We start from the raw sequence: 23,678 nt of genomic DNA on the forward strand, positions 1-23,678 counted from the left end.
GTCCTCACTCATCCCATGTATTGAAGCCATCTGTGTGGGTTTCTTTCCCTCCCTGAACTCCAGACTTTTAAAGGGCAGATACAGTGCCTCGTTCTTCTTTGTATTCCTCACAGATAGCAGGTGCTCAGAAAATGTGCAGCAGAAGGAGCCTTCTGGCTTTATTGTGTCTGTGGGATTCTGCAAATACCGAACAATTGAGCATTGTTTTAGTGGAAAGCAATAACTTCCATTCTCTGATGGATTACGTCATGCATCAAAGATTGTAGTGCAAAAGGGGTCTTGTAGAAGGTTTTCAGGAAATTGTGGTCAAATATTTGGGTAGGATTTTAGATTTCCACCAAAATGCAACTGAACTGTGTCTGAGGCTTGAGATTCATTCCCGTGTAGATGTGTGCAGTAACCTTAAAATTAGGCCCTGCTGAAAACTGTGAATTTTCCTGGGGCCTAGCTTGTCAAGTTCTTTGTGTCCTGGTAAGGAAGCATCTTTGATTTGGGCAGGAAACCTCAATTTTCCCTCCTGTACGTAAAGTTTCTGGCAGGAAGGTAGACCTAGAAATTGAGAGATCTGTTCAGCAGTCGTAATTTTCAGTAAAGACGGGACAAATGGCAGAGAATGGGTGGCGAGAAGGGGTTGGTGTGAGCATGGCATACTGCTTCATGGTGGGGTTGGGGTAATTGTTGAAATATTTTTTTTTCTTTTAGGTCTTAGACTTTTTTTCAGCCCAAATGGTTTCTACAACCCTTTTAAATTTTGTTCTCCAGTTCATCAGAATCACCCGGGGTGCTTATGAAAGCACCTTCCCCTGGAGATTCTGATTTGCTAGGTCTTGGCTGGGGCCCAAGGTATCTATATCTTTATTAAGTGCCCCCGTGTACCTGAAAATGTGCCACATTTGGGAAACATTGCGCTAGTTGCAGAAAAAAGCACGCAAAGCCAAAATGTGCTCAGCAAATACAAAAGACGTCAGGATCACGTTAAGACTAAAATAAGTTGAGAGGAAAAATGCAACCCCGTGTCTTGGTCTATGCTAGACTTTTGGGGCATATTTGGAATTTATTCATTTTTATTCAATCACTTATTCTGCAAAATAATTGAGCACCTACCTTAAGCCAGGTGCCGTGCTAGATGCGTATATAGAACAATAAACAGACGCACAGGAGTCATTTCCGCTTGGAATTTATGTATCATCAAGTAGGGGGTTAAAGAATCAAATAATTAAACTCACTGTTGATGTGTGTTTGTGTGTCATTAATCCTTGGGAGGAAAGGTTCGAGGTGCTATGAGGTGCTTTGGCAGAGATGCTGGTGTAATTTTGGAGTTAGTGATTCCTGAGAAGGCTGAGGAAGTTACCTGGAGACTTACCTGTGTGGGGGGTGGGGAAGGACAGGTGGGTTGGGGGAGGTAGGAGGCTGATGCTTTGTATTTTCCTGGTGGTAATTATGTGACAGAAGCTCTTAGGGTACAGGAAGATCATCGTATATGAGGAACCAAGAATGTCTGATGCTGCAGAGCAGAGAGCGCTGGAGACCTGAGCGGGGGACTCCGCAGGCCCTACGGACGACATTAAGGTGTTTAGATTTTCAGAGCTCACTCTGGCTGCAGCCTGGGGAACAGGTCAGGGAGGTTGCAGTGGGCATCCAGCTTAGAGGCGGGGAGATGTGTCAAGAGGCTAATGCAGTAAGTAGTCCAGGAACGTGATGATGTGGTTTGTATTAGGGTGAAGTAGACTTGGCCAGATTTGAGAGCCACTCTGGAGCACATCTTGAGTTGGGGGTGGGGCGCGGAGAGACGTTCGGCAAAAGGAGGGATCACGGGTTGCTTTGGGTTTTTTGGCTGCAAAAAATCACCTGGATTCATTGAAATATGGAGTGCTAGAAGAGGACTATATTTGAGGAGGAGAAGAGCATGAATTTGGTTTTGAAGTCTGAGAGGCTTTTGAAATACCCAGGTGTTTGCCATAGGACCCACTGATAGGTATTGATTTCGCCTCCCAATGATGGGCATTGATTATCTGACAGATAGTAGGCAATGAATATAATTAACTGATCTGATGTTCACTTCTCTTCCTTTCCCTGCCTCTCACTTCGATGTGTTAATGTGCAATTAGAAGGTGAAAATGGCAGCAGGAGAGGAAGGAAAGGTTGGCTGAGTATAGTGACCAGCTAATGAGAACTAGGCAAGATTTGGCCCTGACCATAGATGGGCTGGAAGCTTGGTAGGCACATAGAGTTTAGAAAACACTGTCGTCTTAAAGCTTGCTGCAACACTGTCTCCTGCAGCCTGGGACTCGGTAGACTGGGTGGGCCATCTTGTGTGATTTCCACTAAGATCGTGTCTGAGAGCCCCAGGAAGTAAATCTGCACTTTTCCACCTTTGAGATGGTGCTGTCGTCCATTCCCACAGGGCAAACCTACATGTGGGCTATAACTTATAGGGTAGTGTCTTCTTTTTTACACATGCTTTTCAATTTCCTTTTTTTCCATGTACAGAAATTGAAGGATTTATTATGAAGTTACAGGCCCAAGAAGTTCCCTCTATATTTTTCTCTAAGTAAAGAAAGAGAACTGATGGTCTTGGCATTGAACGGGTCCAATAGGATTATGAAAGATCTTGTCTTAACTTCAAAGCAATGAAAGTCTTCAGCGACTCCTACATCGAATAAAAAGTTCTCTGAGGTCATATTGTTCACAAAGCTGCTTAGGTTTTTGCCTACCAGCCACTCTGAAGTCAGTCTTTTTGGCTCGAGTTCTGACGTCTGATACTTTCCTGCATGACCTGTTCTGGGTATGCACTCCATGGCTCTAATGGCAATTTAATTTTAGCGTTTTCATCAGCCCGAGTACTAGAGAAGAATCCAGCCAGTGGTTCTGGCACCTTTACAAGCTGTTGTGTGTTGAATGGAGTCTCATTTAACCACTGGAGATTGTGACTGCTTTCTCCACTCAGACCTATTGCTTCTGGGCAAATGCTCGACAGATTTACTTCCTCACTTTGGGCATAGTTTTTCTTTTCTTTCTTTCTTTTTTTTTTGAGGCTGGGGAGTTTCTATTCTAATATGCACACACTGAATATTGAATTTTATGTCTTGGTAATATGCTTAAGCTAAAATAGGAGTTTTATTCTGTCTAGACAAGATTTATAACATAACCTTTTGCTTGTTGGTGTGTTAACCTAAGCTATGTAAGGCTGTATCGATGTAGTCAATGGTTTGATTAATTTGAACCAGCTGTATAGTCTGTTCATTCCTTCAGCAGATGTCTGTGATGTGCTGACTCTGCAAGGCTCGGTGTTAGCTGGAGTTGGGACTGTGTCAGTGGGTGAATGACGCAGTGTCTACCCTCTACATGACTTAATATCCCTCTGAGGATTCAGACTCGGGAAGGCAGTGCCAGCTGTGCCGTGCTGAGCCTCTTCCCAGTAGGATTAGCCTTTGAGATGGGCCTGGAAGGATCGGTGGTTTTGGTATTCAGGGTATCCAGGCAGGTGCCACTTTGGGAGCATGGACTTAGGTACTGAAGGGTTTAAGCATGGTGGCCATTCTTAGAGGTGTTTTAAGGAGATCAGTAGGGAGTGGTGTCTGGGGTGGATTTGGCGGTGTTGGAGAGTGCTGGGGAAGGAACTGGGAAATAGAGGGACAGCAAAAAAATCAGTATTATATCAGAATTTCAAATGATTGGTAGGAAGTAAGATTCTGAAACGATGTTATTTCGAGAGGACTGGGGAGTTGGGGACAGAGATGAATTGTGGCAGAATGGGCAGGAGTTGGTACCTGGCTGACTATGGGAGAGGTGGTGTGGAGAGAGATTTCAGGCTGTGCGGGGTTTAAAGCCTGCAAAGGAGTCCTCAGACCACCATCTGTCTATTCTGCCTCCTTGCTAGACACGGGTGTGGGACAGGTAGGAAAAGCCATGCCTGATCTTAAGGTTCTCAGGTCTTGTTGGATACTTGCTGAGTTTTTGAGAGAAATGCATAGGAACACATTCTCCTTTTCCTACACAGAAGAAAGTTTTCATTTGCAGTTTTTACCTGTTTTTCTTTTGAAGTAGAATGTTATAGTCAGGTTTGTTGCTGTATGTCATGATAGACAAGGATTCTAAGGACTTGAAGGATGTTTACGATTTTAAGAGTAGCGGCTTGCTTATTTATGTGTTGTTTTCCTTTTCAAACATTTCCACATGCTCATTTCAGTTGTGTCCTCTAGTGGTTAGGATTAGGTTTGCCTTTGGGTCCTAGAATAGCCATGTTAAAGCTGCTTAGGGCCGGCCCCGTGGCTTGGTGGTTAAGTGCGCGCGCTCTGATGCTGGTGGCCCGGGTTCGGATCCCGGGCGCGCACCGAGGCACCGCTTCTCCGTCCATCCTGAGGCCGAGTCCCACATACAGCAACTAGAAGGATGTGCGGCTATGACATACAACTATCTACTGGGGCTTTGGGGGGAAAAAATAAATAAATAAAATCTTTAAAAAAAAAAAAAAAGCTGCTTAAATAAGGTAGTTTCTTTTTCTCTCATGCAAAAATCCTTGTAAGGTTCTGTATTCTGTGTAAGAAATGATCACAAACTAGATGGCTTAAAACAGCAGACGTTTATTGTTTTACAGTTCTGAAGGCTAGAAGTCTGAAGTCAAGGTGTCGTCATCAGGGTCATGATCCCTCTGAAATCTATAAGGGAGAATCCTTCCTAGCCTCTTCTAGCTTCTGGTGGTTGCTGGCCAATCTCATTTTACAACTGCCATCACTCCAATATCTACATCGTCACATGGCCGTTTTCTGCCTGTGTGCCTGTCTGCATCTCCCTTCTCTTCTTATAAGGACACCAATCATATTGGATTTAGGGCCCACCACACTCCAGTATGACCTCACCTTAATTAATTACATCTGCAGTGACCCTGTTTCCAAATAAAGTCACATTTTGATGTGACTGGGGTTAGGAAAAAAACATCCATTTTGGGGGGACACAATTCACCCTATAACAAGTTCTGTGGCTAGTGGGATGCTCCAGGGTGTTAAGGACCCGGCCTCTTTCTTTGTTATTACGCCACTGCATGTGGCCGTGACCAAGCTGTCAGCCTCCAAGCCCTGGGCTGCTGGGTGGAGGAAGGTTCCTGGATGTGGTCCTGGCCTGAACTTAGTCACATGGCTGCATGGGAGGCTGGGAAGTGTGGCTCTCATTTTAGGCTGTCATGCCCCACCTAAAAATCAGGGGTTTTGTGACACAGAAGAATGAGAACAGATTGTGAGGGCAGCTTACAGTCTCTGCCACACGTTCAAAGTTTGGGTGGGGGGTGAGGCTGGTCTTGGTTGTTTATTCAATTTCTGTAGCACTGTAGCTTTTCTCATTGAATTATGTCTAGCAGTTGCAGAGCAAGAGGGAGTTTTCCTATATACCTTTATGCTAGATTTGTAATGATAGCAGGACTTTGTTTTATTCAGTTAATTGTATTGAATAGCTGCTAACTAGTGTGGAAAATAGCAAGCAGTGGATGATCGTCAACGGCCATTCTGCTGTCGAGGAGAGGTCATTTATTAAGGGGAAAGGATGAGTGACTGTGAAAAGACGCTTCTAAAGCATTTTTTTTAAGATACAGAAACTTAATAAGAGCATTTTCTTTTTAGACGATGCCTCAAGTGGTAGCTAATAACGGGTAGTGATACACTGACATGGCCCACACAAGGAGAAGAGCACAGGGAACTTCAGCTCAGCTGCAGGTCACAGCAGATATATGGGCAGGGCCCGGGCTCTCCTTCAGTCTCGGCCGTCGGTCTTGTGTCCTGAGTCTGTCCTGTGCCAGCTTGATCCCTGAAGGCCCTGGAGGGGCCTGCATCTTTGTGTTTCTAGCATGTCGCATGGTACTTGGCACATGGTGGGATTCAGTAAATATTTATAGGGTCATTTCCTACCAACTCCCATGTTTATGGTTAGTAACACAAAAGTAAAACAATATAACTATCCAGGTTGTAAATGTGTTCAAGTTTGGAGCCGTATTTTCTCTTTAGGGAGGAACCAGTACGCTTGTTTAGAAAGTTACCAAGATAGCCTCGTGGCCATGAGCGCTCTCCCTCGCTTTCTAATACTATGTATATACAAACTCCCTATGTATACTGTATTATATAATTATATACTATAATAATATATATTAGACTGTAATATATACTATATATTATTTAGTATGTTCTGATGTGAACCAGCATTTTAAGTACAGATGATAAAATGACATGTAGACTGTGTAAAGTTTTTCATTGCAAGATCCAGGAAAGCAATTAGTTTTGTTTGTGCTTTTATTTCTGCATTTTAAACGTGTTTTTCCTTTTTCTGTAGAACTTTCTATTACTTGATGAGATATCACAGCAGAACCTTCAGCTGCCATCAGACGGTAAAACGATAGTGCATGTGCAAGATTTTTCTGCTTTTTGGGATAAGGTAACAAATCCTCCATTACAAGATCATGACTGTTAAAAGACGACTGGTGACATAGATTTAATAGAGAATTTTGAGATTTCACACATGGTATAAGATGAGACTTGCTCATTTACTGAAAGTATGTTATAAAAATTCTGAAAATCAGGAATAAAGTTTGCAATGAATAGACATTAAGTGTAAAATCAGCCTAAGGCGTTTGGCATGTTGTTCGTTATTTCCTTTTCAAGAGAGCTTTCAACGTATCACCACATTTTGAACTTAAAATGTGTAAGTTTGTACGGTTAGAATTTGCAGGATTGGACAGACAAGTGCTGCAGTATGGATTGGGTTAACTAACAAATACGTTACAAATTGTTACAGACGAGAGACTTCGGGGAATGGCTATGTTTTTTACCTTGATGTTATCAGACCATCGTATTACATACTGAGCAAAGCCCTGATTTGGATCTTTGCTGTGGGGAAAGGTGGGGGCTCCCCTATTCTTAGCTTCTGGGTGGCGCTGGCTACTTTGGTGGCTGCCAAGGGCAGGGAGGAGGCAGCAGGTGGGCATAGTGTGTGCCAGTGATTCCTAATTTAAGGGTTTCACTGTGTGGCAAGCTGACAGATAGAACTGGTGAGGTCACAGGATTTTCCAGCACTTGGTTTATTTATGACGTTTAGGCAAATGGGAAAACCAACAGGGACCTCTCTCAGGAAGTTCTCAACTCAGTGCATCCCACTTTATGGACAGCTAGAACGCTTTTCCCCTTGTTCTGTGGTCCTCTCTGCACATCCTCCCGTATCAGTCTGGATTAGTCAGGAAAGCAGAACTCACACCATGGGAGAGGGATTTCATGCAGGGAATTAGTTACATAAGGCGATGAAAGAGCCAAAAGGGCAAACGGTAGTGGATGAGGCAGCCCAGAGATTAGCATTGGCAGGAAGCTGCTCCCACCCCTAGGCTAGAGGGATGCTGGGGGAGGTGGCATCTACCAGGGGTCCCCTGTTGGGAGCGGATCCCAGGAGCTGCCGGCAGGAGTGGGGACCGCAGTGCCGGGGGCTGCTCTGTGTGGGCAGTGGCACTGCAGAGGGGATGCGGCCACTGTGGGGAGGCTGCTGGAAGCGGGGGCGTGCTGGTGGGTACCAGCTTCTCCTTTCTCCAGCCTCAGCCGCTGCTCTCCAGGGCTGAACTGGCGTTTGCTGGGAAGATTGCGGGAGCCAGCGATTCGGAGCATAGTGCGGAAGGGTGGGGAATGGAGCCAAGAGCAAGCAGGTGCTCGACAAGCACTCCTTCCCACCTCCACTCAGGTTCTCCCTTCTCCAGTGGTGCAAGTGTCCAGACTCCGTGAACTCGTCCTGTCTTTTCATGCCTGTGATTCTAAGTATTGTTCCACCTGCATCGTGTTCATTTACTTCTAGTTTAGTGCCCACCATCTCCACCAAGAAAACAATAGTGTGTTCCCAAATACATAAAACCACATCACTGCACCTTTGCACGTGGAAGCTCACGCAGGTGCATTACCCAACCTGACAATTTCTCCCTGCCTTAATACCGATTGACAGATCTTACCTTAATACAGATTTACCTCCTGCTTGGTATGTCTCATCATAATACACTGTAAGCATTTATAGAAAGCACCATTAAAATTCCGTGATAAAGGCGTACTCTCTGTGAATGCCGTTGTTAGGTAAAGTACTGAGGTAGCTACCATATAGTTTGTATGACCCATTACCACATTTCTTTTGTACCAAACTATGCAACATTGTAAAATGAGCTGTTTTGTTTTTCTTCCAAGGACTTAACATGTTCTCAGACCTTTTTGCACCTTGCATTGTAGTAGAGAACACCCCATTCTGTTGTCCTGGCCTTGTCTCTGGAAGGACTGTGCCCTGTGCTAGGGGGTAATCAGGGCCTGTCAGCTTAGGCCGCGGATGCGAGACCCCTGGGGTGGGGGAGGGGCACAGACATTGGGGTTTTGGAGAAAAGCTGAGGCCGAATGGAGCGCACTCTGGGCTGGAAGGTCAGAGAGAGACATGGACTCGCTCACCAGCTCTGCTAGAGAGCCAGGTGGGTAGGTGGGGAAGGCCTTCCTTCTCACCCACACAGGTGTCATTTGTGAAATGATGGAACTTGGTCTCAATCTCTAAGCTTTAAAATTTATGGTCCTGTGGGAGCCTCTAAATCTCTGTGGGACAGAACTTTCCTCTGTGTGGTTCACTGCTGTATCCTCAGGGCCCAGAATGTGTCTGGCACAGAGTAGCAGCTCAGTTGATGATCCTTGTTGCCTCAGCCACTGAGTCAGGTTAACCATGAGGGGAAGGGGCCAAGCACCCCTGAGCTGTTGAGTGCTGCCCCCTTCTGGTCACACTTGCGCCGTGCCCGGTCCTGAAGCCCGCACCGGGGGAGGAATCCCAGTCTGGCCCTGACAAGAAACTGGGAGGTGCAGTGATAGGAAGCTCATTTTGTGGGTCATTATTTTACAGTCAAAACTGAGTAAAAAGTAGTAAAATAGGAACTAGTTGTTAGACATGAAGAAAGGAATGGAGAAGCTTAAAAAAATGTTTCTCATGTATTAAAATCCAGCTTCCTCTTGATAGATTTTTTATAATTCCCATAAAATCTGGGACTTGTTTTTTGTGATTAGAAATACTTGTCATTAAGTTATTTCCAGAGAAGTTTTTCATTTTGAAGATTATCCAGACCTTTTACTTCTCGCTGTGTGTTTAGTCTTTTAGGCATTTTAGTAATCATATGGACCCACTTGTTTTAGCATTAGCAGTTATTGAGAATTTTCTTAACACTTAGTATATATGAAAACGTACATATACCCTTCAGTCTCTTTATCTTAGAGTTTATAGATTGCTCAGGAATACAACCTCTGATTAGCATGAGTTCTATTATCCTTCTTCCCCATTGCATTGGATTGTATGCTGTCACATGTACGTCTGTGGTTTTTACAGTGGAGGTACTTTTCTGTCTCTGTTTAACCAGGACAGGTCATGCACGCTACAGGTATAAACTTGAGACTTGATCACTTTGACCCGTGATACGGTACCTAATTTCCTTATTCCCATATTTTTTTTTGTTGGTGGTGTTAAATTAGAGCTCTGATTGCAGCCTTAACCATCATTTACAGGAGTTTATTTGCAAAGAGTGGCTTATAATATAAAATGCCCTTTTGCTTTCTGAGCCTTACTGAGATTCATTCTTTATCAAGTGAAAATGGAGATTAGTGATTTCATGCCATGTACTTATGCTGCCACCTTGTGGACATTAATGAAATAGAAGATTAAAACCAGAGGTCATAATGAAAACTTCCACGTGATTAAAAACCTCCCATACTTAATATTCTATTAAGTATATTATTTTAATAAGTTAGTGTGCACTAAGAAGCTTTCATTGCAAGAAGGTGCCTTGTCATTTCTACCACTTAAAATCTATGGATATCTAGAGCTGTGTCCGTATGGAAATCTGGTAAAAGAATGGGCCTTCCTAAAGGCAGCTAATGCTGTCTCAAACCCCCAAAGAAATATGATTGGATGAAAAGGACGCCAGGACACAATATCTTAAAATAGGAAGGAGAAAGATGTGGGTTATGTTCACGTAGCAATGACTATTATGTTATTTTCTCCACCTTTTAAAGTGATTTGCGTTACCTTGTTGAAATGGGCACGTTTTTGTAAACTTTCATTTGTAGGCATTGGAAACTCCAACCCTACAAGACCTTTCTTTCACTGTCAGGCCTCGTGAGTTGTTAGCTGTGGTTGGACCAGTGGGAGCAGGAAAGGTAAGTTTTAATGCCTTTTGGCTGGCAGCTTGGAATATGGAATCCCGTATTAAATTCTTGGGGTTGAGCCCAAAGCTGTGTGTAGCACAGGTTTGAATTAGGTGTATCTAGAATGGCATTTCTCAGAGTGTGTTCCATGGGACATTAGTTTTGCGAGAAGGTTGCATGGCCAGATAAATCTGGATAAGGCATGTTCTGTTTTCCTTCTTGGTGCTTCAGCTTGCACAGTTGGGCACTGCTTGTCTGGAAGTTGGACATCTCAGGGAAGGAAACTGTTTACGTGACAACTATTCAGGATAGAATGACTGAGAAAATGGGGACTTCTTTTTGTCATAGTACACCCTACAAGAAGTCTGGAGTTTGTAAAGCCTCTTCCAGAAAGCTTTAAACATTTCTTCATGTGACTTATCCAAGTCACATCAACACACATGTAGTCAGTGTGCAGCCTTGTGTGTGGCATTATGCTGGGAGCTAAAGATGCAGATACAAGCAAGACCCAGACGTCTTTGCCCTCCAGAAGCAGTCAGGTGCTGCAGTGCAACAGAGACGCACACAGATTACTTCAGCTCAGAGTTATAAGCGCTGTTATAAGTAGTAGGCACAGACGTATCATGTCTGTATGTTGTAAGATTTGAAGGATATGTGCATGCACCCTTAGTCTTGTGTGTTCTGAAACAACAAAATATGGAAATCTAAACGTAGGGTGTATAAATGATAGGAGGATTATTTCCTTTATGATGGATTTTTCTCTTTGGAAACATGACTCACTTCAGAGTTCCTTTAATAATCTTTCCTGGTGCACTGGATATATTATGTACACATAGCTTTTCAGGAACAAGTATTTTGTTAAGTAAAGGATACCTGGATGCAGGAACAACTGCATTAAACGTCAGGCATATGGAATATATATATATGTCATGTGGGGCTACTCTGTTAGTTAAGAATGTTAAACATTCTGAATTAGTCTTTGAGCGTAGCATTTCATTTGGGGGAAACTCTTGGGTGGAGTAGATTGTTATATAGTCACGTGTTGCTTAACGACGAGATACACTCTTGAGAAATGCATCATTAGGCGATTTTGTCGTTGTGAGAACATCACAGGGTGTACTTACACAAACCTAGATGGTAAAGCCTACTACACACCTAGGCTGTGTGATGCTAATCTTATGGGACCCTCACATATGTGGTCCATTTTTGACTGAATGGCGTTATTGGGCACAGGATTATACTCTATTTTGTTGATGATCCTTATCAGCCATTACTTTACATTGACCAATAGTGTCATTTTCTGTTTTTTTAATTGCAATTTCCAGAATTGTAATGTTTATCAACCCCCCCCCCAACACACACAGGGGGCGTGGGTAGGGGGAGGCTGTATTGCAGTGGCTTGTTCTGTCCTGAGTGTTGCCTGTACACGTGTTTGTTTACGATCTGTTTCAGTCATCACTGTTAAGTGCTGTGCTGGGGGAACTGCCCCCGAGCCACGGGCTGGTCAGTGTGCACGGAAGAATCGCATATGTTTCTCAGCAGCCCTGGGTGTTTTCAGGAACCGTGAGGAGTAATATTTTATTTGGGAAGAAATATGAAAAGGAACGATATGAAAAAGTCATAAAGGCTTGTGCTTTGAAAAAGGTGAGTGTTGACTTTCGATTTGCATACACTCGAATTTCAAGTAACAGCAGAGTTGGGTTAAACTATAAAGTTTGTTAAAAGTTTTTTTTGCACGATCTGTGAGTGTTATTTAATACTTTAAGTTAGTCTTCTGGGTAAATACACATGTGCAGACACACACACTGCTGTTTTAATCCTGATGTGATAATGACATTCACAGAATGCTTTTTGTGTGTGTGTGTGGGGGGGTGTTTTAGTTTGCGAACTTTTATTTTTTTTTAATGGACAATTACAAGAATTTGCAAAAGTAGAGAGAATAGTGTAACGAACCCTCATGTACCCATCTCAGTTTCAGCCACGATCAGCTGGTGGCTGGTCTTGTTGCATCTCTGCCCCTGCCCTCTGCTAGCCCCACCCCACCCCAGATCATTCTGAAGCAGATCCTAGATCTCATATTATTCTATAAATATTTCGTTAGTTAGCTCTAAAACACAACAATGCCTTTGAAAAAAAACACCACATTATCACACTTGGAAAAGTGACCAAAATTCCTTAATATCATGAACATTCTAGTCAGTGTTTTACATTTCTTTAATTATCTAGGAAATCTTGGCAACTATTGGTTTGAATCAGCCTCTAGATAAAGTCTGTACTTTGCACTTCGTTGATAGTCTCCTAGGTCCCTTTCAGTCTATAGGTTTCTCTCTCCACTTCGTTTTTGACTTGTATTTTATTATTTAAAGAAAACAGAATGCTTTAAAATTTCTTTTTAATACTGCATCATTGTACTAGGGGGAGAGATTGTTTTAAATGACTTTGAGTTTCAAAGAACATGGCAAGATGAAATGTTTAATTGCACATTGGGATTTAAATAAAATGGGTGAAAAGATGATGAAAACTGAACTTACACCTGAAAGGAGAATATAATTTAGCAAAGAGAGAAAAAAAGGGTAAATACTGATAAATACTATGTTACTCTCTTTGGGTTATAAAAATCAGTGAATAAGAGCGTTAAAGGGCTCTCCCCGGGGTCTCTTCAGAGCAGCCTGGACGTCCGACTGTTCTTTTATACTGTATGGAAAGGCTGGGCGGGCTTTCGCAGGTGTGGTGGTGAGGGCTCTGCGCTCGCTTTGTCTGGAAATAGGCATTTTGCTTGAACAGTGGCTGGAACAGCATAGATTGTATCAGGTGAGTAGTGTTTTAGGATGATGTGGACAAAACATGATTGCTTCTTTAGTGGGCTTTTCTTTCTTTCTCCTGGGTTATTGTTAATGAGAGATGGTATGTTTTTAGAAATGACATGAAGTTAGCATCATGAGCTAAATTTTTATTAAGTAGTATGTATGCTGTACAAGAAAAGGGGGAAAGCAAATATAAAAGTAATAATAACTCCCATTTATTCAGAGTCCAAGTGCTCATCATTTTCTGTCTCTCAAACACGCACAAAGGTACATGAGTTTTTAATCTTTTGCCACTGTTGTCAATATTACCATCCTCATTTTATAGTTGGTAAAACTGAGGCTTAGAGAGGTGAAACGACTCACCTAAACATTTGCAGCTCAAGTTCAGATCCATTTCTGCACGATTCTAGATTCCATACTTTTCCATGGTGCCGTGCTGCTCTCGATGGAGGAAGTTTATAAGAAAGAGCTATAATAAAAATTGGGTGACTGAGAAAGGTGGAATGTGGTATGTAGAGTAAACAGATCTCGGGCGTTTCCTCTTTACTTTAATCAGGTTCAACTCCTGGTGCCCAGATCAGACTCCAATGACCCAGGCCGGCATTTGGCTACTTCTTTGCATGACCTTGCGTTTCTAGTTGTGGCTCAGCCCCACCTTTCTATGCTCCCACCTGTGAATGTCTCTGGAGAAAAGTAGGTGTTCCCATGTGCTCATTCCCTCGTTGGCAGGAAGGGAGGCCCAGGGTGGAGAGAGAGTCAAGAGTGGAGTCCTGGCCCCTGCTTCATCGCTTACCTGCCGTCACTTTGGACATGGCCTGTTGCCTGCCTGGGCCTCTGATGTTCGTGCTGCAACATGTGGACATTGGGTCATAAGGTTTCCGAGAGGTTTTGCTGCCATTTTGAAATGCCATCTGTGACTGGTTAGCAGGGGATCAGCAAGGTCCTTAAGACAGCAGGGAACCACTTAATGAGCTGTGAGATCCTTTGCTTATCTCCTTGTGGAATCCCTGTGTCGGTGGATGGGCATAAGACGGCCACAGATAATAGGGGCATCCTGGAATTATTTTGGCCTGTAGATGCAGAGGCTGCATGTATAGTAGAAAAGACTTGGCCTTTGGAGAGAAACAGTCCTGGGTAGTAACTCCAGGTGTTTGTCTCAGTTTCTTTTCTTATTAAATGGGTGGGGGAGGGTGGTGTGGGATTATTGTAAAGACTACAGGCAATGCCTGTAAAATGCAAGCATGCCAGGTTTTCGGTAAATGGTAGCTATTCTCACCATTACAGTCCTTTTCTCTAAATGCGTACATACATTCATATAAATAAAATAAATATTTCTCTTTGTAGTTCTCTCCCTCCCCTGCCCCCAAATCCTGGAGGAAAAAAAAACAGAAAAAAGCAACATTTCTTGTATTACATATATTAATTACAACTAGATGTATTATACTAGATCTAATTGAAGTAAACTTTAAAGTTCATTGAGCTGAAAACATTTCTGTAATAAAATAGGGACATAGAAAGTCATCACATTTAGCAACATCGATTTAGGCTGACGACATATTCAAGGTGACATTGTAGTGAGTTGTAGAATGAAATTTAGGAAACAGCGTCATAACGTTAGGCCCTGCAGGGGTGATAGTTAAACTCCAAGGCCCCTGATACAGACAGCTTTGGGTTGGAGTCTGTTTCTCTGTTGAGTAGGTGTGTGATTTTGGCTGATTGTCTGAACCTTATAAAGCCTCAGTTCCTTCATCTGTAAAATGGAGATGATACTACTGTCAGCCTCATAAGGATGTTTTGAGGATGAAATGCAGTAAGGATTTTAAAGCGCCAGATTGCTAGATAAGCACTCTATAAATGTTAGAATAATGTTAAAAAAATATTAGCTTTTAATTATCAAGAGCAGCCAGGTTGGGGTAAAATCATATCCACAAAATGTGACACATTAGAAAGTATCTATGTATGTGATGTCCATTATTTGAGTCGATATTTATTTAGGTGCTCTGCATATATATATATATATATATATATAAAACAATAAAAATATTCTGTTAGCATAACACAAGCGATATTTTATGTAACATTTGTTTTCACATTAGCTTTTACCAGTTGATGACTTTTTTAGGCAATACATATTCAAAGGTGTAGCATTGATAAATTCTGGTTTAATATTTTCCCACCTAGATCACTTGAATTTACAAACCGCTCTGCAGTGCCCACAAGCTTATAGTTTCTTCTGGTATTTACTACATTTCTGCCAACTTGGACATTTTCTTTTCAGATTGCCTTGACAATCATAGAATAATTATTGTCATATCTTTGTTTTTTCATTTCTCAATTTGGATAACTATATCACTCACTGTGACAGGAGATAAGAAATCATGAGTACAAAGGGATACATGAGGCTAATCGAAATATGGAGACTAATTTATTGAAACTTTCGTGTCTAGAGTTATTTTAGTATTGCCTTTATTTCGAATATATTTTTCAGTAACCACTTGAGGCAGCATGGTGTTGAAAGAAAGAGCAAAAGGCTGTGAATTGAGATGAGCTTGGTTCAGATTCTACCCGGTCCATTTAACAGCTGAGAGTCCTCAAACCAATTATGTAACCTCAGCCTCAGTTTCCTCATCTGTGAAATGGGGCTAATACTCACTCTGTAGCCTATTGTGAGGATTAGAGATTATCAGTATCAGGCATCCTATCATGTATCACGCCAAGAACCGTGCTTGGTGCATAGACTTTACCGTCCAGGAGCTGTTAATGGGGAGAGAAGCTGTGTACACGCACACAAATTATGCAGCACAATAAGATGAATCTTTCATGAGAAATATAAACAAAGCCTTAGGAACCCAGTAGAAGGAGAGATGACTTCTGACTGGTGAAACTCAGGGATGGTTTCATGGGAGAGAGTGTTTGAGCTGTGCCTGGAGAGATGGGGAGATATTGACACGACATGATAGGAAGCCAATTCCAAATGGAAGCAAAACTGTGAACAAGGTGTGGGGCTCCTGCTCTTTGACTCTGGGGTCCAGCCCTCTTTTGCCAGGGCCTCATGTCTGGCCCCCATTAACTATTTCAACAGTCTGCTCAGTGGTGTTTCTACTGGAAGTCTCCACCATTGATCGCTAAAGGGCATTTGATGTGTTTCTGGCCCAGTGGCATCAAGCCAGCACAGCCATTTCCTGGTTTTCCTCTAGTTGGCATGTCTGCTTTTCAGTGAAAGCGGTCGTAGATGAGATAATTGGTTAAATTTAACTGAGGGGTGACTAACATGAGTAAGAATACCTTCCTCTCATTGGGAGGAATTGTAATATGTGCTCAGCTCAGGCTTTTCCCATTATCCAAACCAGAAAATCGTGATTAGAAAATTAGCCTGACTGGGATTCTACTTCAAATCCTTTGACATGTTTTTCCCATCTGAGGCTTGTCCATAAATAGTTTGCAGAGTCAACAACACACTTGAAGTTCTGTCAGATGTGGAGAGAGTCTATTTCTTATTCCCTAACTGGGCTAAACGAAGGAGTGGATTTTAAGTGCCTTTTCTACAAAATGGCTAAGATTGCTGTGCTAGAACATGGTGCTATTTGAGAAGGAAAACAAAACAGCATGAAATCAAGGCATAAAAAACTAAGGGGAACACTTTGCAAGGAGTGTCAACCGTGTAACGGATGCTGAGTAAATAGTGTGTGAGTGTGTGTGGGTGTGGAAGGCTGGGAACCTGGCTTAAAATACCTCATTGTTTTCATGAAAACCAAAAGCACGAGATGGTATTAACTTCTGAGCTCAGCAGAGAAATAGTGTGAAATAATGAATTTTCAGGATAGAGCTCTCTTTCAGCTGATGCAGTCCAGTTAAGCTCTGAGTATGCAGGGAACTCTGTGTGTGCCTGTGTCTTTGTGGTTTGTTGGGATGGGTTATGATGGAGATACTTGTTTTCTCTTCTCCATTGGTGGTGTGCTTTGCATATGGTGATTCACACTGAATCAGACTGAATGGGGTCCTACTGTTTGATCAGAAAATGTCAGTCACCAACAGCAAATTACAATTAATCATGTCCTTTTTCTGTTTATGGAGCCTGTTCACGTGCTTGCTTCTTTGGAGTCTCAGCATCCTTGAGTTCAGGAATTCTTGTTTCTCCAGCACATTTTGTCGAAGGGGAAAATGAGACTTAGGGAGGTCAAAGGGCTTATCACAGAGATCGTAATGTGCCATTTGCTTTCTCTCGAAATCTGCTCAAGTAGAAACAAAGAAATGAGGCCTTCATCTGTGGAAAGCACTGCTGTTGTGTATCCTGTGTTGATACTTGTGAGTTTTAGTAGACAACCAGCATCTCCCCCAGACTCTGCTTGTCTCTGCCAGCATCTGCCTGGTGACAATTATAGGCGATATAAGTAAAGATTTCTAGTATAATATTGTGGAACTTAAACGTGATTGTTATCCTGTCATTTTGGGGATGTTGTTGTCATCTTTTTTTCCCCAGGTACTGTGATTTGTCCATTTTTTTCTTAAGTAATATTCAAATATAACTTTTGATAGATTCCTAGTAGATCCTAAAATCTGAACAACTTCTCCTCCTTGGCTTTGAGTTTTCCTGGCTTGCACAGAACGAGCGTCTGCTTAGTTCAGCTGATCTGCTCGGTGTCCCTCGAACACTGTTCCTTTCCCTTTGGCTTTTCCTGCCTGGACTGCTCTTCTTTCTTGTACAGATCTTATCTGTCGCCCTATCACTGTGCCTTACGTGTCACTGTGAAGACCTGGGTCAGGTGTCATCCCTTCTCTGTGGCAAGCTGAGGCAGAGGTCAGTAAAATAGCTAGCTAAGACTCACTTATTCCTCCATAAAATAAGTGCCGTGGCTTTAAAAGTCATGCACGTGCTAACAGCTCTCCTATTTGTACCTCTAGCACAGACCTTTGGGCTTGTTTATCCAGCTGCAACCAGTAGGCATCTCAGCTTGCGCATAACTGAAATCTCCTAAACCTGCATCCACCATCTTCCCCAACTCAGTAAATGGCGATCCTCTTCTTCCCCTTTCTCATGCCAAAAACAGTGTACTCCTCCTCTTCTCTTAGAACCCAAACTCATCTCATTGGCAGGTCTTATAGACTTTACCTTCAGAACTTGTCCAGAATGTGACCACTTCTCCCTGTGTCCACTGCTCCATTTTGGTCTTTGCTGCTGTCATCTGTCGCCTAGATTATTGCGGTAGCCTCCTCACTTGTATCCTGCCTTCATCTTTCCCCTTTACCATCTGTTTTCCAAAAAGAGGCAAGAGTGATTCCCTAAAAACCTAAGCTAGATCATGTCAGTCTTCCCCCGAGGTCTCTCCCCACTTCACTTGGAGTGAATCCATGGCCCGTCCTGCTTATGTCTCTGCTCTCATCCCCCCATTCCTTACTCACTCTGTTCCAGCTCTACTGGCCTCCTTGCTAATCTTGGAACACCTTGGGCATGCATCTGCCCCATGGCCCTTGCACTCGCTCATCCCTCCACACAGAACACTCTTTCTCCAGATCTGCGCAGGCCCACTCTACCCTTCAACAGGTATCTGCTAAACCTCCTCTGATCAGAGCCCTTCCCGACCCCCACGTAAATGTACTTTCTCTGCCTCACTCTGTCTCCCTAAGCCGGCCCCCTTTTTCTTCTTAGTACTTGTGCTAAGTACTAAGTAATTCTTCATATTGTTAATGTCCCACCATGGAAACCCTAGGGACTTCGTATTCTTCATTGCTGAATTCATTGTGCCCAGAACAATGCCTGACATAGGTGCTCAATAAATATCTATTAAAATGATTAAGTGCATAAATGCTGTGAAGAGAACTATAGAATAGCAACAAAAAGTCCTGAGAGTTTTTGAAAGGTTCAAGGTTACCGTTTAGTCACTATGAAGTATTTCCATTGCCATTGATCAAATACATGTATTAAGAACTAATGCCAAAAGTTTAGGATGACAGAAGAACGTATTTTAAGTTTTTTTCTTTCTCTTTTTTTTCTATCTCCGTATAGGATTTACAGCTTTTGGAAAATGGAGATCTAACTGTGATAGGAGATCGAGGAGCCACGCTGAGTGGAGGGCAGAAAGCCCGGGTCAACCTGGCAAGGTAAATCGCATTTCAGTTGCCGTTCTGCACATGCCTCTTATGCTGCTTCTAGTGGTGGTGAACTTGTAGACCCCGCTCACTGGGTGGAGGGCACTGTGTGAAGCCCTAGTTTTGGATTATTTCGTTGGCTCTTGGAATGAACATTATCTGAGTTGTTGAACACTATGATGATTGAGAGCTGAAATCCAGGGAGTGTGAAGCATTCTTCTGTCTGATATCTCCTTCCGTTTTTTAGAGCAGTGTATCAAGATGCAGACATTTACCTCCTGGACGATCCTCTCAGTGCCGTAGATGCAGAAGTCAGCAGGCACTTGTTTGAACTGTGAGTTTGCTCGTGTTTTCTGTCATTTCTACTTCCAAGAATCCTGTAGAGTGGGCTGAGGAAGGCCTTGTGCTTCAGAAGATTCAGCTCGCTCTACTCGGGTATCCCTCTTTCTCCTCCCTTCCCTCACACAAAAGATCCATTTTAGGATAATTTTGCGTAAATATAAGGTCAAGATAGGAAAATACAGAAGGTGCTTACAGTGTGTGGAGGTGAGTGGAGAATGTGCTTTAGGGAGTTAAGACATAGATGGCAAATTTACTCCTGCTCCTTTCACTTGATATCCAGGACGCAGTGGATGGGTCAGACCCCAGGAATAAGAAAGATGAGGTGCAGCTTTTAAATTGAAGAGTGGAACGCAGTAACCTGGGACTTGGCTGCCAGTCTTTTCCTCCATCATTTGTTTGTGGCACATTAGAAGTGAAGTTTTCAGTCCCACTATACGGCTTCCATGGAAAGGCATTGTTACGCTTGTTATGCTGAAGGTTTGGAAATACTTAGTGAAGTCTAGAATTTAAGAATGGTTTGTTCCTTATCAGAGTATGGCTTCAAGAATTTAATGTTGTTTCATAGATTCTTGTTCAAGTTACTACTTAAGACCCACAAATGTAGGGTTAACTTGAATTTGAAAGTAGGTGTCTAAAATCTGGCTTAACTTCCGACTCTCACTTTGTGTTCTGGAATTTGTTTTCTTTGGCTCTTGCTTAGCCACTGAGCCACTGAAGTAGAACAACAGTGGAGTCTTTTCTGTGTATATTATAACCTAACGTATGCTGACGGACGCTTCCTATGTAGTCTAGACTGGCCTCTGTGAAAGCATCGTGAACTTGCTCTTGCTAAAACAGCACCACATGTACCCCACAGTTATCTTGCTGTTGTTCACTTTGTTAAAGCCGATGAGCCCTTTCAGCTGCACTTACTGAAGCCCTACTGTGTGCACTGAGATTGACGCTATTACAAATGTTGTTGCACAAACATCTTAGCTTACAAAGGAGGACAATAAGCCAAGAGAGGGTAAGGACCCATACTGGGCAGAATAAGGGAGACCAGGTTTAGATCTTGTTCCTGCCCCTGAGAAATTTGTCCCTACATGGAGTTTGTCAAGACAAATGCATGGGAAAAGTTCAGCATACTCAAGGCTGAAGTGGGTTTTGCTGATAGGTTAATGAATGCTATATGGAAGTAGAAGTGGGTAGCTATAGGCATTCAGCTTAAATTGGAAAGCTCACTATGGGCTGGGCTTGGCAGGAAGTGCCCTGTGGTCCTACAGGCTGGGAAGGGTTTGTAGAGGTTGAGGAATGGATTTAGTTCCTTCTGCTAAAGCGAATAGTAGGGCCGGCCCCGTGGCTTAGCGGTTAAGTGCGCGCGCTCCGCTGCTGGCGGCCCGGGTTCAGATCCTGGGCGCGCACTGACGCACCGCTTGCCCGGCCATGCTGAGGCCGCATCCCACATACAGCAACTAGAAGGATGTGCAGCTATGACGTACAACTATCTACTCGGGCTTTGGGGGGAAAAATAAATAAATAAAATTATAAAAAAAAAAAATAAAGCGAATAGTAGATGTAAAGGTGTGGAAGAAGCAAGGCCTGTGAAAAGATGAGCAGGCAGGGCCTCCTCAAGTGGAGGATGCAGGCTGTACAGCAGACAGAAAGCTATTTGGAAATACTCACGGTAAGGTCTTGTGTTAGTTTGCTAGGGCTGTGTCTTTGTCTGCTTGGGCTGCTATATAACAGAATAGGATAGACTGGGTAGCCTGTAAATAACAGAAATTTATTTCTTGTGGTTCTGGAGGCTGGGAAGTCCAAGATCAGGGCAGATTTGGTGTCTGGTGAGGGCTTGCTTCCTGGTGTATAGATGGCCCTCTTCTTGCTGTGTCCTCACATGGCAGAAGGGGGGAGCCAGCTCTGAGTTCTCCTTTGTAAGAGCACAAATCCCATTCATGAGGGCTCTACTCTCATGACCTAATCACCTCCAAAGGCCCCACCTCCAGATACCATCACACTGGGGATTAAGTTTCAATATTTGAATTTTGGAGGACTCAAACATTCAGTCTATAGCAGGCTGCCTTTACAAAGTACACACACAGGGTGGATTAAACAATAGAAATCAATTTTCTCACAGTTCTGGAGGCTGGAAGTCCAAGATCAAGGTGTCGACAGGTTTCCCTAGAGGCCTGTCTCCTTGGCTTCCTTCTCACTGTGTCCTCACATGGTCTTTCTTCAGTTCACGTGCATCCCTGGTGTCTCTCTCCTTACGGCCTAATCTCTTCTTCTAAGGACACCAGTCAGGTTGGATTAAGGCACCCCCCCCCCCCCCATCCGGCCACATTTTAACTTAATTACCACCTTAAAGGCCCCTTTTCCAAATTCTAAGGTCCTGGAGGTTAAAGTGTCAGCGTGTGCATTTGGGGGGACACAGTTCATTCACAACAGGTCCTAAATAGCAAAGTCAAGAGATCTGAGCAGTCAGTGATGTGAGAGTGAGACAGTGTGAGGTGGCTCTGAGCTCTGGATCCCGGGCGCTGGGACTCCCCGTCATCCACTAAGCAGGGGTCCTGGCCGTTTCTCCACCAGCTTGTGTATGTACAATGTGCATAGTGTTGGGGTGCTGAAAATGCTCTGGAGATGGATGGTGGTGATGGTTGCACAACAGTGTGAGTGTACTTAATGCCACTGAGCTGGATGCTTAAAAATGGTTAAAATGGTAAATTTTATCTTGTGTATATTTTGCCACAATAAAAAAAAAAAAGTGCACAGTAGTGTTGAATCTTTCAGAACGCAGAGAACAGGGCAGCTGACGCTGGTGTGGCCTCCAGCTCTCTGATCTGACTCCCTTTTCTGCTTCCTCCTGATTATGACTCGATGAATTTTTCCTCTGGCAGAAAAGTGCCTTGTGGCTTGTTACTGAGCTCAGGGACAGGGTGCTACTGCGGTAACAGAGGAGGGCCCCCCCCCCACCCCCGCCCCAACCCTCGGCATCGTGAGTAGCTCAGCCTCCCTGGTCCCCATGCCCCACCCTGAACTCGTGAATGTCTGTCACCCGGTCTTGTCTGCACGAGTTCGCCATGACTCCGAAAACGGTTTCTGCTGGCCGTTGCATTCGTGTCAGTAGGAACGAGAGAGGAAGGCATTCTAATTGCTGAATATCAGCATGCTTATCACAGAAGCTCCCCCAAGTTCTTCTCTGAACACAGGAGGTATTTATCAAGTCTTCTCGCACCTTTCGGGTTTAACAACTTTGGATATACACTTGATAGAAGCAGGCTTGTTAAAATTGTTGTTTGCTAATCAGAACCACATTCTTTGGGGAAACTTAGGGCAGGGAGCACGAATGCAATTTAGGAAATCACTCAGCAGCAACTGGAGAATGTTCTCAACGAGTTAGAAAATTGGATTGAACAATATGCTATGAAAGATGGCGGTTGTGTGGAAGCTTGGTAATGTGAAGTGTTTTGTATTAAAAGTGAATGAATTACACTTCCACTTGCCGTTAACAGTTTACTTCAGTCGTGAATATATATCCGAGGTTATTAAGGTTTGTAAGTTTTACAACTGTATGTTGTAAACGTTAAGTGGATTCTATCACATACAGCGTGTTAGGGGCCCCTAGATGAACTGATTCCACTGGAATTGGTGTCTAGCTATGGATCCTATTGTAGTTTAGAAAGCCCCATGTGACCAGACTCCCCATATCACCAGACACCCCCGCCTCCTGAGGAATCAGTTCTTTGTAATCAGACTCCCTCACTGCTGCCTACTCAGTTCACCCTTCCTGCTTCAACATTCACAGACTCCCCTTCACGTTCAGAATGCAGCTCCAAGTCCTCAAAGGCACACAAGTTCTTTGCTGTCTGCCCGACGGGCATTCGCCCGTCCACCACGTCCTCACACAAACTCAGTATTCCAGCCATGCTGGCTTTGGGGAGGGCCCTGAATGAGGTGAGCCCTTTCTCATATCTGTCTGTACAGAAACTGTTCTTTCTGTCTGAGAGCCAGGGGACAGTGTGTAGGGCAATGAAGGAAGATGAAAGGTGCAGACCCCACCTTGCTGCCTTTCCCTCTGGGGGGAATCATGCTCTTCCTGACCTCCCACTGCCCTCAGTGGTTATACTTGATCATTTACGCATCCTCCACTAAACTGAATGCACCAAGGCGCCTTTGCACAGCATGTTTCTGTCTCAGAACCACTGCACCTGCTGTACCTTCTTCCAGGCATGTTTCCCTAGATAGTCTCATGGCTCACGTGTCACCTCCATCCAAGATAGCAACTCTCAAGCACGCA

At 43.5% G+C, this 23,678-nt stretch overlaps 1 protein-coding gene across 6 annotated transcripts in view; it reads left to right on the plus strand.

Annotated features, from left to right (window-relative positions):
- Positions 1–23,678, plus strand: part of ABCC4 (ATP binding cassette subfamily C member 4 (PEL blood group)) — a 274,730-nt gene that overhangs the window by 95,690 nt on the left and 155,362 nt on the right. For all 6 annotated transcript variants that reach the window (XM_087435920.1, XM_087435918.1, XM_087435921.1 and 3 more), the window contains 5 exons: positions 6,316–6,417; positions 10,095–10,184; positions 11,625–11,816; positions 18,981–19,075; positions 19,311–19,397. In XM_087435920.1, the coding sequence (XP_087292046.1) occupies positions 6,316–6,417; positions 10,095–10,184; positions 11,625–11,816; positions 18,981–19,075; positions 19,311–19,397 (566 nt within the window). The remainder of the gene's footprint in view (positions 1–6,315; positions 6,418–10,094; positions 10,185–11,624; positions 11,817–18,980; positions 19,076–19,310; positions 19,398–23,678) is intronic.

This window comes from Ceratotherium simum, chromosome 10 (assembly GCF_057802395.1).
Source record: "Ceratotherium simum simum isolate JZ-2026a chromosome 10, ASM5780239v1, whole genome shotgun sequence".
Taxonomy (NCBI): Eukaryota; Metazoa; Chordata; class Mammalia; order Perissodactyla; family Rhinocerotidae; genus Ceratotherium; species Ceratotherium simum.